Source organism: Prionailurus viverrinus, chromosome B1 (assembly GCF_022837055.1).
Source record: "Prionailurus viverrinus isolate Anna chromosome B1, UM_Priviv_1.0, whole genome shotgun sequence".
Taxonomy (NCBI): domain Eukaryota; kingdom Metazoa; phylum Chordata; class Mammalia; order Carnivora; family Felidae; genus Prionailurus; species Prionailurus viverrinus.
Window position 1 is genome coordinate 43,347,678 of NC_062564.1, and position 12,746 is coordinate 43,360,423.

General features: G+C 35.1%; 1 protein-coding gene across 7 annotated transcripts in view; it reads right to left on the minus strand.

The window, feature by feature from the left end:
* Window positions 1-12,746, minus strand: part of LOC125164624 (disintegrin and metalloproteinase domain-containing protein 5-like) — a 132,100-nt gene that overhangs the window by 13,528 nt on the left and 105,826 nt on the right. For all 7 annotated transcript variants that reach the window (XM_047857456.1, XM_047857455.1, XM_047857459.1 and 4 more), the window contains 2 exons: window positions 7,935-8,021; window positions 7,125-7,236 (listed from right to left, as the gene is read on the minus strand). In XM_047857456.1, the coding sequence (XP_047713412.1) occupies window positions 7,125-7,236; window positions 7,935-8,021 (199 nt within the window). The remainder of the gene's footprint in view (window positions 1-7,124; window positions 7,237-7,934; window positions 8,022-12,746) is intronic.

Below are 12,746 nucleotides of genomic sequence, written 5' to 3' on the forward strand. Positions count from 1 at the left end.
AGAGCAACACTTTTCCAGTCTACTTTGTGCTTGTGATTGAGGTTTCCAATACCTCTGGAATGAGGATGACATTATATTTGTAATCAGAAAGCCAGTGAATCAGATGAAGAGGGCATCCTCTCTGGCCAAATACTGCAGATTTATTCTCAGCTACTTTTATAATCTTTTGGATAATCAATGATGCCACATGGGTTATTTGAAAAGGAATGTAATATATGCCCAGGAAGCCTCAGAACATGAGTAGGATTTCTAGAAACCCCAAAAAAAACTGGTCTTACATCTTTACCTTCTATTGTCTAGTTTTAACAGGTACTACTAGTAACCACCATGAAAGAATATTTATTCACTTATTTACTCTGGGTCTCCATTTTACATTGGTTAAGATTAGTCTTCAGTAATCTTCCCTCAAGCTTCTTTTACTTAATTCCAAAGATGTAGTGAATTTTTCAGGCATTTAACTATTAATGGTGTTTTACCTCCTCCCTTTTATTACCCCAAATGTCTTAGCCTTTATGGCTCAAGAGTTTGTTAAATCAGACTCCCTAAAACAGAGGTCTTACCCTTGCCAAACTTTATAGGCAAACATCAGGTACAGAAAAAAGGTGGGTTTTTTTTTTGTTTTTTTGTTTTGTTTTGTTTTGTTTTTCATGAAAGAGCTTGAATCCATCAGCTGCAACTCCTAAAAGTTTCCCTTCTTTTCCTTTTTCCCCTACATTCAGAATGATTTCAGAAAAAAACAGATGAGAGTTTTGAGTAAACTAGTCATGAATGGCACTGTTAATTATGCAGCTTACATGATTACCCAGTTTCTCCAACTGGCTATTCTGCCATAAATAGATTCTAGGTTTATTTAGAATAATCAGGGATGCCTGGGTGGCTCAGTAAATTGAGTGTCCGACTTCAGCTCAGGTCATGATCTCATGCTTTGAGAGTTTAAGTCCCGCATCAGGCACTCTGCTATCAGTACGGAGCCCACTTCAGATCCTCTGTACCCCCCCGCCCCTCCCCCACTCACTCTGTTTCTCTCAAAATTAATTAATTAATTAAAAAAAAAAAAGAAGAATCTATGTATACAGGTAAGTATACCCTACCAAAAAAATTTTATAGCGAGGGGCTCCTAGTATCTTCCTATTAGCAAATACTATTATTAGTGTGTGTGCTGGTTAATTTTATGTGTCCAACTTGACTAGGCCACAACATGCTCAGATATTTGGTCAAATATTATTCTGGGTGTTTCTGTGAGTGTGAATTGGAATAAGATTAACATTTAAACCAGTAGACTAAGTAAAGCTGATAGCTTTCTTTAATGTGAGCAGGCCTCATCCAATCAGCTGGAGGCCTTAATAAAAAAAAAAAAAAAGCACTGACTCATCCATGAATAAGAGAGGATTCTTCCTGCTTGAGGAGCTTTCATAGTAGACCTACAGGCCCCAGAGTATAAGGGATTAAGACAGGCCCTATGGCAGCTGACCAAAGGAAACTAGTTGGATTAAAAGGTTTCCTCTGATCCCAGGTTCAAGTGCCACCATTCTACTGCCATTTGGACCCAGAGTGATATAGGGAAAGCAACCATGAACATTTGCCTGCGACCATCAAAGTTGTCATATGGGAAGTCTCAAATACCAAATAATCCAATACTGAGATGCGAAATTTTCTGAGTTATGAAAACTGGTTTGGAAGGTTGAAGTTAAAGAACAAAATCCATTTGGAAGTTAAAAAAAAACAGGAACTAAAAGCAACGTTGTTTGGGGGTCAAATGAGTAAGCATAAATTATCTGCCTTCTATGGTTGCTGTTTTTAACTCTGACTGCAGATGTTGACAATTGTAATTTGTGGTTCATTTTTTTAACGTTTATTCATTTTTTGAGAGAAAGAGACAGAGCATGAGTGGTGGAGGGGCAGAGAGAGAGGGAGACACAGAATCCGAAGCAGGTTCCAGGCTCTAAGCTGTCAGCACAGAGCCTGACACAGGGCTGGAACTCACAGACTGTGAAATCATGACCTAGGCCGAAGTCGGACACTTAAGTGACTGAGCCGCCTAGGCACCCCTAATTTGTGGTTCATTTTGAGTGATGCCACTTAAGTGTGCAGCCTAAGGGTATTGAAATCATTAACAGTCCATCTTTGACTTAGTCTTTGGATTAACTGTTGTGCTTTGTGTCAAGAGAGTGCTAATATAATTTTTCTTATTGTCAATATTATAATCATATTTTCTAAGAGCTCAGATGATGGTAATCAGAATCATTACAATACTAACACCAGCATGACCCGGACATCACTGAACATGAAAACTAAGTGACTATTTTTGTTAAGTTTGTTTATTTTGAGAGAGATAGCACACGAGTGGAGGGGGGGCAGAGAGACAGGGGCAGAGAGAGAGAGAGAGAGAGAGAGAGAGAGAGAGAGAATCCCAAGTAGGCTCTACACTGTCAGCACAAAGCCTGACATGGGGCTCAAACCCACGAACTGTGAGATCATGACCTGAGCCCAAGTCAAGAGCCAGATGCTTAACCAACTGGGCCACTGAGGTGACCCTACATGACTATTTTTAATACCACTGGATTGAAAATATAAATAACCAAACAGAGCATATTACACAATATGACAAAAATAATTTGGATGCAGAAATAAACCCACACATATATGGTCAATTAGTTTATGACAAAGGAGCCAAAAATATAAAATGGGGAAAGGACAGTCTCTTAAATTAATGGTATTGGGAAAACTGGTTATCCACATGCTAAAGAATGAAATTGGACTATTCTACATAATATACAAATATTAACTCAAAATGTTTTAAAGACTTGAATGTACTTGGAACCATAAAACTCCTAGAATAAAATAGGTAGTAAGCTCCTTGATATTGATTTGGTGATAATTTTTTGAAATCTGACATCAAAGGCAAAAATAAACAAGTGGGACTACATCAAACTAAAAAGCTGCACAGCAATGGAAACCATCAACAAAATTAAAAGGCAACCCATTGAATGAGAGAAAATATTTGCCAATAATATATCTAATAAGGGGTTAATATCCAAAATATATTAAGAATTCATCCAACTCACCAGCAAAAAAAAAAACAAACAAATAATCTGATTTTTAAATGGGCACAAGACATGAATAGAAATTTTTCCAAAGAAAACATTCAAAGGGCTAACATACATGAAAAGATGCTCAACATCACTATCAAGAGGGAAATACAAGTGAAAACCATAAGGAGATATCACCTCACATGTTTTTTAAAAATTAAAAATAGAATTACCATATGATCCAGCAATTTCACTTCTGGGTACATAGGCAAAGAAAATGAAAACACTAACTCAAAACTATATATGCACCTCCATGTTCACTGCAGCATTATTTGTAATAGCCAAGATATGGACACAACTTAAATGTCTATCAATGAATAAATGGATAAAAAAATGGGGTTATATATATATAATGGAATATTATTCAGCCATAAAAAGAATGAAGACTTACCATGTGTAACAACATGGATAGACCTCAAGATCATTATGCTAAGTGAAATCAGTCAGACAGAAAGTACATTTGTATGATCTCATTTATATGTAAAAAAAAAATACAAGCTCATAGATACAGAGAACAGATTGATGGTTGCCAGAGGTGTGGGAGTGGCAGTAAATGAAATGTATGAAGAGGGTCAAAGGTACAAGCTTCCAGTTATAAAATAAATAAATCTTAGGAGTGTAATGTATAGCATTGTAACTATGGTAAGTCATACTATATTGCATATTTGAAAGTTTCTAACAGAATAGACCTTAAAAGTTCGCATCACAAGAAAAAAACCCTACAACTATGTATGTGATGGATGCTAACTAGACTTATAGCCATCATTTCACAATGTATACAAATATTGAATCATACTGTACACCTGAAACTAATATAATGCTATATGTCAATTATATCTCAATAAAAAAGGAATATGCAATAGGTATGTGAAAGCACATTTGGAGGTTGAATCTCAAATTTCTTGGATGAAATAAGCAAGTATGTTTAAATCAACTCCACTTTTTGTTTCCCAAATAAAAACAAACAAAAAACTTTTCTCTCCCCAAAAGACACCAAAGTCCCGACAAAAATAACCAGCAAATTAGCTTGAGCACACTATACGAACAAACATGCACTGCCCTATCACTCATTCCCCTACCAAACCAAATGAAGTTACATTTCCTGATTCACTGATTACACTAAAATTTCTGGTGGGAGAAAAATGTGAAAATTTTCATAACATCTGTTGTCCCCTTAAGTGTAGCAAGGATTCTGTCCTACCAAGTGAATATGGCAGGAAAGTATTTCTCCAGCTCTGACGTAATTTGATTTCAAAAATGAAGTTTAAAAAAGTTTCTTAATTTCTATGCAAATTTTAATGAAATTATAGATAAGATAAAGAAAAAATTTTGTTATCTTGTTCAAATCTAAACTAGACTTTGCTCGTCTGTATGCATACTTAGCAGGCAGTGCAAATGTAAACTTCTGCAAGTCCCATCCAGTCTATAAACTTCTTATCAAAGACAAGGAAAAGATCCTACCTGCTAAATATCCTATACACCTTGGACACAATGCTGAATGGAGTGAGATATGTTTACCTGTAATATAGAGGCTTTCATCATGAAAGCTTTTGGTCACTTTTGTTTCCTCAAAGTGTGTAGAAGCTCATAATGGGATTTTTTAAACTTTATGAAATGGAAGGTGATGCTTCTTCAGAAGTGGACACGCACAAGATTGCTCTTAGTGTTACCGGCTATAGAAAGTGTGTTGAAAATACACATTTTCTGTATTTGTTTGTTATGTCTGACCTGACATAACACCTTTTTCTTAAAACGCTGGACAAGAAGAATGTACTTCTCTAATTTTTCAATACATTGAGGATTCAAATAGAAAGAAAGGTTGCAGTAAAAACAGAAATTGACAAACTGTTTCTCTGAAACAATTTGATAATATGTGAATCCTAGGGGGAAAAATTTCACATAGGCTGTGACATCAACTCATACAATGAAATAATGGAAATAAGGCTGTTTAAGAATTCAAAAAATGTAACTAGAAAAAGGCAAGAAGTTAAACAGGACCTTCTCAGGTCCCAATTAAAATTGTAATTTATTTGTAATTAAACTTAAATTTCACAAACTCAAATTACTTCTATGCTTTAAACCATGTTCCCTAAGAAAAAAAGATTTTACTTATGACATCCAATGTGCTTTGCACTGTTTAAAAATGATGAGAATTTTTGAAACGGGTAGCCTGTATGATGAATTTAAATATGCAGAGGAACTGATTGATAAGATACCTGGTCTACCAGAAGACACCTGTAGAAACAAAGCTAATGAAAGTTTTTGGAGACCTGCAAACTAATTTCTACAATTCTAAAAACCTACTGTGTCTAGTAAATAAAGCCCAAAGTATGCCATGTTCAAATACATTTGTTGAAAAGATCCTTGGCTGATGCCATCACAATGGACAGACACCTGAATTTAGTAAGTGGCTTGATAAAGCAGAACTTCAAGTCAAAAGGAATTATATATTTGGCTCTATTCCATTTTGCTGCTGCTTAAAAGAAAGGATGTCTGAAAGTCTGCAAGCAATTCAGAGAAGGATAATTGGACAATTAAATGGAAAGGGTCAAAATTACACCTGACCATGTCATAGGACAAAAAGAATCATGTCATTGTTATTTTTTGTTAAATATAGAGCATATATTTAATCCTATTATATTTATACTGTCCTTTTGAAAAGTCTTACATTTATGAATCTTAATAATATACAACAGGATAGCTACAAAATTTAAATATCCAGTAAAGACCTTTTAAAAAGAGGTAAACATCAATTGCTATATTAAACAATATATTATAAAATATTATCCTTATTAAATATTGTTATATTTTTGCTCACATATATTATTTGCTTAATTTGTTGTACTATAAACTATTATCAATTGACACTGGTAATGAGTTCTATTAGTGTTTTGCTTAAATAAGAACATTTATGTAACAAAACAAAACACAGAATAATATAAATTTAAATAAACATCTATTTTATGCATATTTATGTGAAAATAAATAAATATGTAAAAATAAATATATATATACTTATATGTTGCATGTTAAATTATTATTCCCTTTTTTTTTGGGGGGGGGGTTCTAAAACACAGTCTAATATGGCTGTGTGTTAACTCTGTAAAAAGTTGGTCACCCTAGGTTTGCCTTTCCCCTAGTATCCAAGCTTCATGTAAATCTGCCAAGGAATTTCATTATTTTCCCCAAAAGGAAAGGGGTAAGGACGGCTAGCCTCTGATTCCAGGTTATTCTAGGTGGGCTCCAATATCTTCTAAAACCAGGAACTATCCCCCAGATATACCCAGGCCTGCCTAGATCTGCTTAAACTCAAAATACTACTCAGAAAACTCAGGGAAGAGATTCTAGAGAGGATATTTCTAAAGATTACATGAGAACCCTTACAATGCAGCAGAAAGGAATAAAAGATAGCTTGAAAAATTCTGGTGGCATTAATATAACAACAACTACTAACAAACACTATTTTAAACCAGAAACGTATAAGACAACCCTAAGTGAACAATCTAAATTAACTAGTCAAATTTTATGCACTGAAATTTCTACTTTTAAATTGTCTAACATTTAATTGGGTGTACTTTTTGTTAGTAAACCACATCAATATTAATATAAAAGTATAAAACTTTTAATATAAAAGTATAAAACTGAGCCTGGGTGGCTCAGTCGGTTAAGCATCCAACTTAGGCTCAGCTCATGATCTCACGGCTCGTGAGTTCAAGTCCCACATTGGGCCCTGCACTGACAGGTCAGAGCCTGGAGCCTGCTTCAGATTCTGTGTTTCCCTCTATCTCTGCCCATCCCTGCTCACGTTCTGTCTCTCTCTGTCTCTCAAAAATAAATAAATGTTAAAAAAAAAAAGATTAAAAAAATATAAAAGTACAGAACAAACTTCTACCGTCTTAGATTTTTAAAAATCTTACAAATAAAACAAAACCATGCTTGTTGGTATCAGTTGTTTTGCAATCTAGCTTGGAATCTATACTTTAATTTCTTCTCTTACATATTATCTTTGAATAATGAAATTTGAAAGACACTAACCAGATGGAGGTATGTGTCCATCATCTATGCTTCCAAATTCTCCCTTCTTCTCCAGGCATTCAGGAGGAGCAAACCCATTTTGACAATGGCAATGATTCAAATTGTTGCAAATCTGGAGTAATCAGAAAATAGAACGTTTTTTTGTGGACCAAGATGGTTCAATAGAAACCAATGAATATTCTATACTTATTCAACAGAGAATTTATTTCAGAGAGTTTATCCATTCCAGAGAATTTAACTTGAATAGACAAATTCAATAAATTTTCACAAATTTTCTCTTGAAATTGTCCATACTTTAGTAAGTATATTTAGCTTCTGCTGCCAAAGCATTTTTTAAAAAATTCTTCATCTCTTTCCACAACCAGACCCAAATATTGGTAATTACCGGTAACATGCCACTAATTATCATTTAGTTGATAGTTTCACAGAACAGCCCAGATTCTAACGAGCAAGACTAGTAAGAAAATTCTAATGACCTTGTTTACTAGTTTCTACTTCCTCTCTGTGAAAATAAGATTATTTTGGTTGTATAATAATTCATGGTGCATATAGCACATTTGCACCATATATTTACCAGATACTTTATACATCCAGAGTCATCTTAAATGTTTCTACTTTATCTTCTCTAATAAACAGTTTGGCAAGACTTCTTGAGAAAATAAGATTGAAGTTATAAATTATAGACTATTAAATGACACCTAGCAGCATGAAAATGATTTTTAGTCATTTTAATGATTTTTTAAAAAGTCTCCAAACTGTTTACTGAAATGTTAAAACATGTTGCTTAAAATGAAAATTGAAATTACTTACTCCATGGCTATTGCAATGATGAGAAGAATTGCACGTCTGATAATTTACTTGGTATTGAATTTCTACACAGTTAAAGTTGACACAGTACTGAAAGCAAAAGGAAGTGAAAATAGGCATAATAATCAGATTGTGTGCCTGGATAATACAGAAGAAAAATACAAGAAAATTTCACAATTCAAACTTTCAAGAATTGGCATAAAAATACAAAAAAAGGTAATAATTGAAACATTGAAATAAATGTGAAATAAGCTATGTGCCTTCAGATTATAAAGATGCAACCACATGTGAGAAGTTAGAAGTTTTATTTTCTTACCATCTAACACTAAAAACCCTCTTAAAAAGAGAACTATCTGGAAGAATAATTTGACTAATTCCTGGAGTTCAAGAATTATCTAAAAAGCGTTTAAAAAATACCCATGCCTGGGCTGCATCTGAGACATTTATATCGAAATTCTGGGGGCAGGGTCCCCTCATTATTGCAAGCAGTTAAGGTTGAGAACTATGAGGTGGAAGGTTGAGATCTTAATATCACGGTATGAGCAGCAAAGGAAGACAGCTTATGATTCCATGTTAAAAAAAAATGAGGAGAAAGAGAACAGCAAGGATGACAGATAATTATTTGAGATAATAGGGCAATGAAAGACTCCCAACTATGAGATGGCTAAAAGCCTTCAAATAAAAGGAATGCTTAATTTGTGGATTTACACGGTTCTAATTTATGGCATTAATTTTTGTGACTTTTTTCATTTATCGAAAAATTTTCAGTAAATTCAGTACTTTGTGAAAGGATTTTACTTTTTGAGTAAATTTTGTCTTTGGATCATAGTAACAACCAGGTGTGCAGAAAGAGGAGGACCAGGACACTGGAAAAAAGAGATCTGATACACTATCATTTAGAATTGAAGGGGAAAGAAACCACAGATCAAATTTGTATTCCACATGCTTCCAGATGAGCAAGATGTTACTGAAACTTTGGTTATTTTCATGTACTATTATCAAAAGATATTATATAGAAATAAATTTGAATTTAGCAAGCACATCTTGAGACTTTCTCTCAAAAAATATATGTCAGTTGGGGTGCTGGTGTGGCTCAGATGGTTAAGCATCTGACTCTTGGTTTTTGGCTCAGGTCATGATCTCACACTTCATGAGATCGAGTCCCAAGTTGGGCTCTGCACTGACAGTGTGGAGCCTGCTTGGGATTCTCTCTCTCCCTCTCTGCCCCTCTCTCTCTCCCTCTCTCTCTCTCAAAAATAAACATTTTTTTTTTAAATGGTAAGCTTAGAAATAAAATGGAGTAGACCTTGTCTAACTGTATCCTTACCCAGATATAATGTCTGGAAGCCAATGAACTGGATACACTAAGTGACCAAAAATGCCTCCTGCATTCTCTTTCACTCATTTAACAAATTTATTTAACAAATTCTTGAAGAATTAGACTCACAGATATAGGATGTGGGGCTTAAACCGGCATGAATTAGACAATTTTCAGACCACACTACAAAGCTGCAGGAGGATTTACTAGAATCCTTTACATTCAGAAGCATCAGGCCACATGGAAACAAACTACTAATTCACGATCCAAGGGATACAATGTAATTATACAGGACTGAATTAAATGATGAGGAAAATTAATTGTGGTTTCTTTTATATTTTTTTATTTTTCTGATGGTATGTGAGGAAGCCCTTTTCCTTTCTACTTGTTGCATCCTTAATCCTCAACTTAGTATCTATGCTTTTATAACTAAAGCAGTTTAAAACTAGTAACTGATTCTCACTGATTCCTCAAACATCAGAAACAATATTCTTACTGTGTCTTTACTTGTCATGGCAATGCAGGCTCAAAAAAAATTTAAGGACTTATGCTTCCAGTCAGATTAAAATAGCAGGGTCCAGAATTACCTTTCTACCATAAAAAAGTAGAAAAATAGGTAAAGAATAGGAAACAATTATTTCTAGAGAATGGAAAACAAGCAGCACAAGACTATTATCTCAGAAAAAAGAAAGACAAATTAGGTGAGGCCTCCCACTGTCCAGGCTCTCTGCCTAAAAGGAATTTCCTGACTAAGGTGTAGTGAGATGACACCCAAACACAGCTTAAAAATCTAATAGATATTTGGGTAAGTGAAGGCTTAGGAGGCTGGAAGCTAGAATTTGCTGGGAAGACTATTTCATAAGAAGGAATTACTGACCAAGAACAACTTCCAGAGAAAGAAAGATTATCAACATCTGTAAAATGAACAATTTCTAAAATCACAGAAGTCTGGAAATTGTCCAAGGTCCTACCAGCCCAAACATACAGACCTTGTTGAATTCACAGAACATTCAGTAGAGACCATAAAGGGCCATAACTTAGAAGTGTGGCAAATTTACTCTCTGCCCTAAAAAGAATGTAACAACAAGTCTTGAAAGGAAACTAACCTGCAAGTAATTTAAAGAAGTTCAATTATTTTTAAAGCAAGAAGTCATTCAATAATACTCAATTCATAAAATTCAGTATGTAATAAAAATATGAAGGAGGAAAATGTGGCCCATAAATAGTAGAAAAATCAAGCCAACGGAGCCCATAATTACTAATGATAAAAGTGACGGAAATAACAGACAAGAATGTTAAAATAGCTGTTATAAACAAACTTTATAGGCTCAAGGATATAAAAAGGACCTGAACATAATGAGAAAAGCATTAGGAGATATAAAAAAAGAGAACCAACAGGAGGCTCCTGGGTGGCTCAGTCAGTTAAGCATCTGACTTTTGCTTTTGGCTCAGGTCATGATCTCAAGGTTCCTGAGTCCAAGCCCCACTTGGGATTCTCTCTCCCTCTATCTGTGCCCTTTGCCTGCTCATGCGTGCTCTATAAAAATAAATAAACATTTTTAAAAAGAACCAACAGAACTTCTAGAATAAAAACTACAGTATATGAAATGAAAATATCATAGATAAAAGATTTCTGTTCCATAATATCTGTTCTAGACTTATAGAGAGCTCACATTTAGTAAGAATGTGTTCTTCCTGACAGGCCAAGGACGTCAGCAGCCTTTCGGAACCTTGGGAAGAGAGACATTCACCTATATTTATAAATATTTCAAGTGAAATATGGTAGGGAAAATTTCTTGGACTTGGTTTCCTAGCCTCATAGTAAAATATCATTTTAAAGATGCAGACCAAATTCCTTCTGAATTTGTCAGACAGTAACTCTCTGGTTCTAGTTTGCTCAAAATTGTATGTTCACCTATTGATATAATCAACCCAAAACCAAGACCCATCATTTTTATGCTGAGAAATAATATTTGACATTATTCACGATCAAAATGTAATACTTTTAAGAAAATGTATTCAAACTTGGAAATAAGGCAAAGAGGAATCTGAATTCCTCATCTGAGAATTATTTCAATATGGTAGGGGCCTGAACCTTGTTTGACTTGCTTTTACTGCTGATTAGACTCTAGACTTTATACATTTATATATCATTACATGGATTAATTTGTCTGGAAAAGATGCGGGAAGTCACAAACACACAAACACACACACACACACACACACACACACAAAAAGGAATAACTTAGCACTGAAAAGTCATGAAGCAAAATTTATAGGAAATATAAACAATATCACAATAAATATTCAAAGAATTCATTATGACTTTGAGTCTAGAGAAGATAACATAGACCTGTTTCTGTGTGTCCTTGCTAAGTACAATTATAAAATATTATAAAATTATAAATGGCTTGGGAGACAAAAAGAAGAACTCAGTGGTGGTCAGAAAAAGGGGTAGTTGGTTTGAGACCTGAACTGGAAGAACAGTAGTGTGTCTTGTGCTTCTCCCCATCTCCCCTCTGCTCCAACCCAACAGAAGTCCATCCAGATCTTGCACCTCAAACTAGTACCAGAAGGCAATCCAGGTAGGCTCATTCCTTCCCCAGATCAAATGTTATCCCCTCTGACAACATCAGAGGATATCAAGACTAACACCATCAGCTGCAAGAGGGATGCATTTAGAACCCCACCAATAGTAAATGGCCAGAGGAAGCTTTCTCCTTCCACTTGGGACCTAAGACTCTCCTCTCTTCCTCCTAATAAAAGGACAGCTGGGCAAAACCAGCAAGAGGGACTTAGTCATGGCAAACAGTCCAGTTGGGAAGCTACTTTTACCCCACTGCCCCACTAACTTGAAACTCTAGAGATTCTTTCCTTCTCTAGGAAGTGCCAGGACAGGCAAGTAATATTGGAGAAGGAGCCTAAACAGAGCAAGCAGCCAAACCAGGAAAGCCACTACCATGTCTAGATGAACCAGGGTGGATGGGTACAACCGGAAGGAGAGATGCAAACATAACAAACAAATGAGCCCAGCAAGCTTTTTTGATCTTCTCAGATCCTAGTGATCTGAGAGTCCTTTCCCTACCCAGACACATAAAAGTAACTGTAGGGGTGAAAGGGATGGAGGGACCAAATGGAGGATTCTAATACACCCCTCCTCCCTGAGAGACGTGCTGTTGCTTGGCCTGGGGAAACTCCTCCTATCCCTTCAGGAAGCACCACACTTCTAAATAATTCACATGTCAAAGAAGAACTCCCAAAGGAAGTAAATAACACATAGAACTGAAAGGAAATGAAACTATAGCATATCAAAATATGGGGGGTACAGCTAAAGCAGTGCTGAGACAGAAATTTATAGCACAAGATGCTTAAATTCAAAATGAGGAAAGGCCTTAAATCAATAATTTAAGTTACTACCTCAAGAAACTGGAGAAGAGGAAAATAAACCCAAGGTAAAAGGAAAGAAAGTAAGAGCAGAAATTAATGAAACTGAAAAT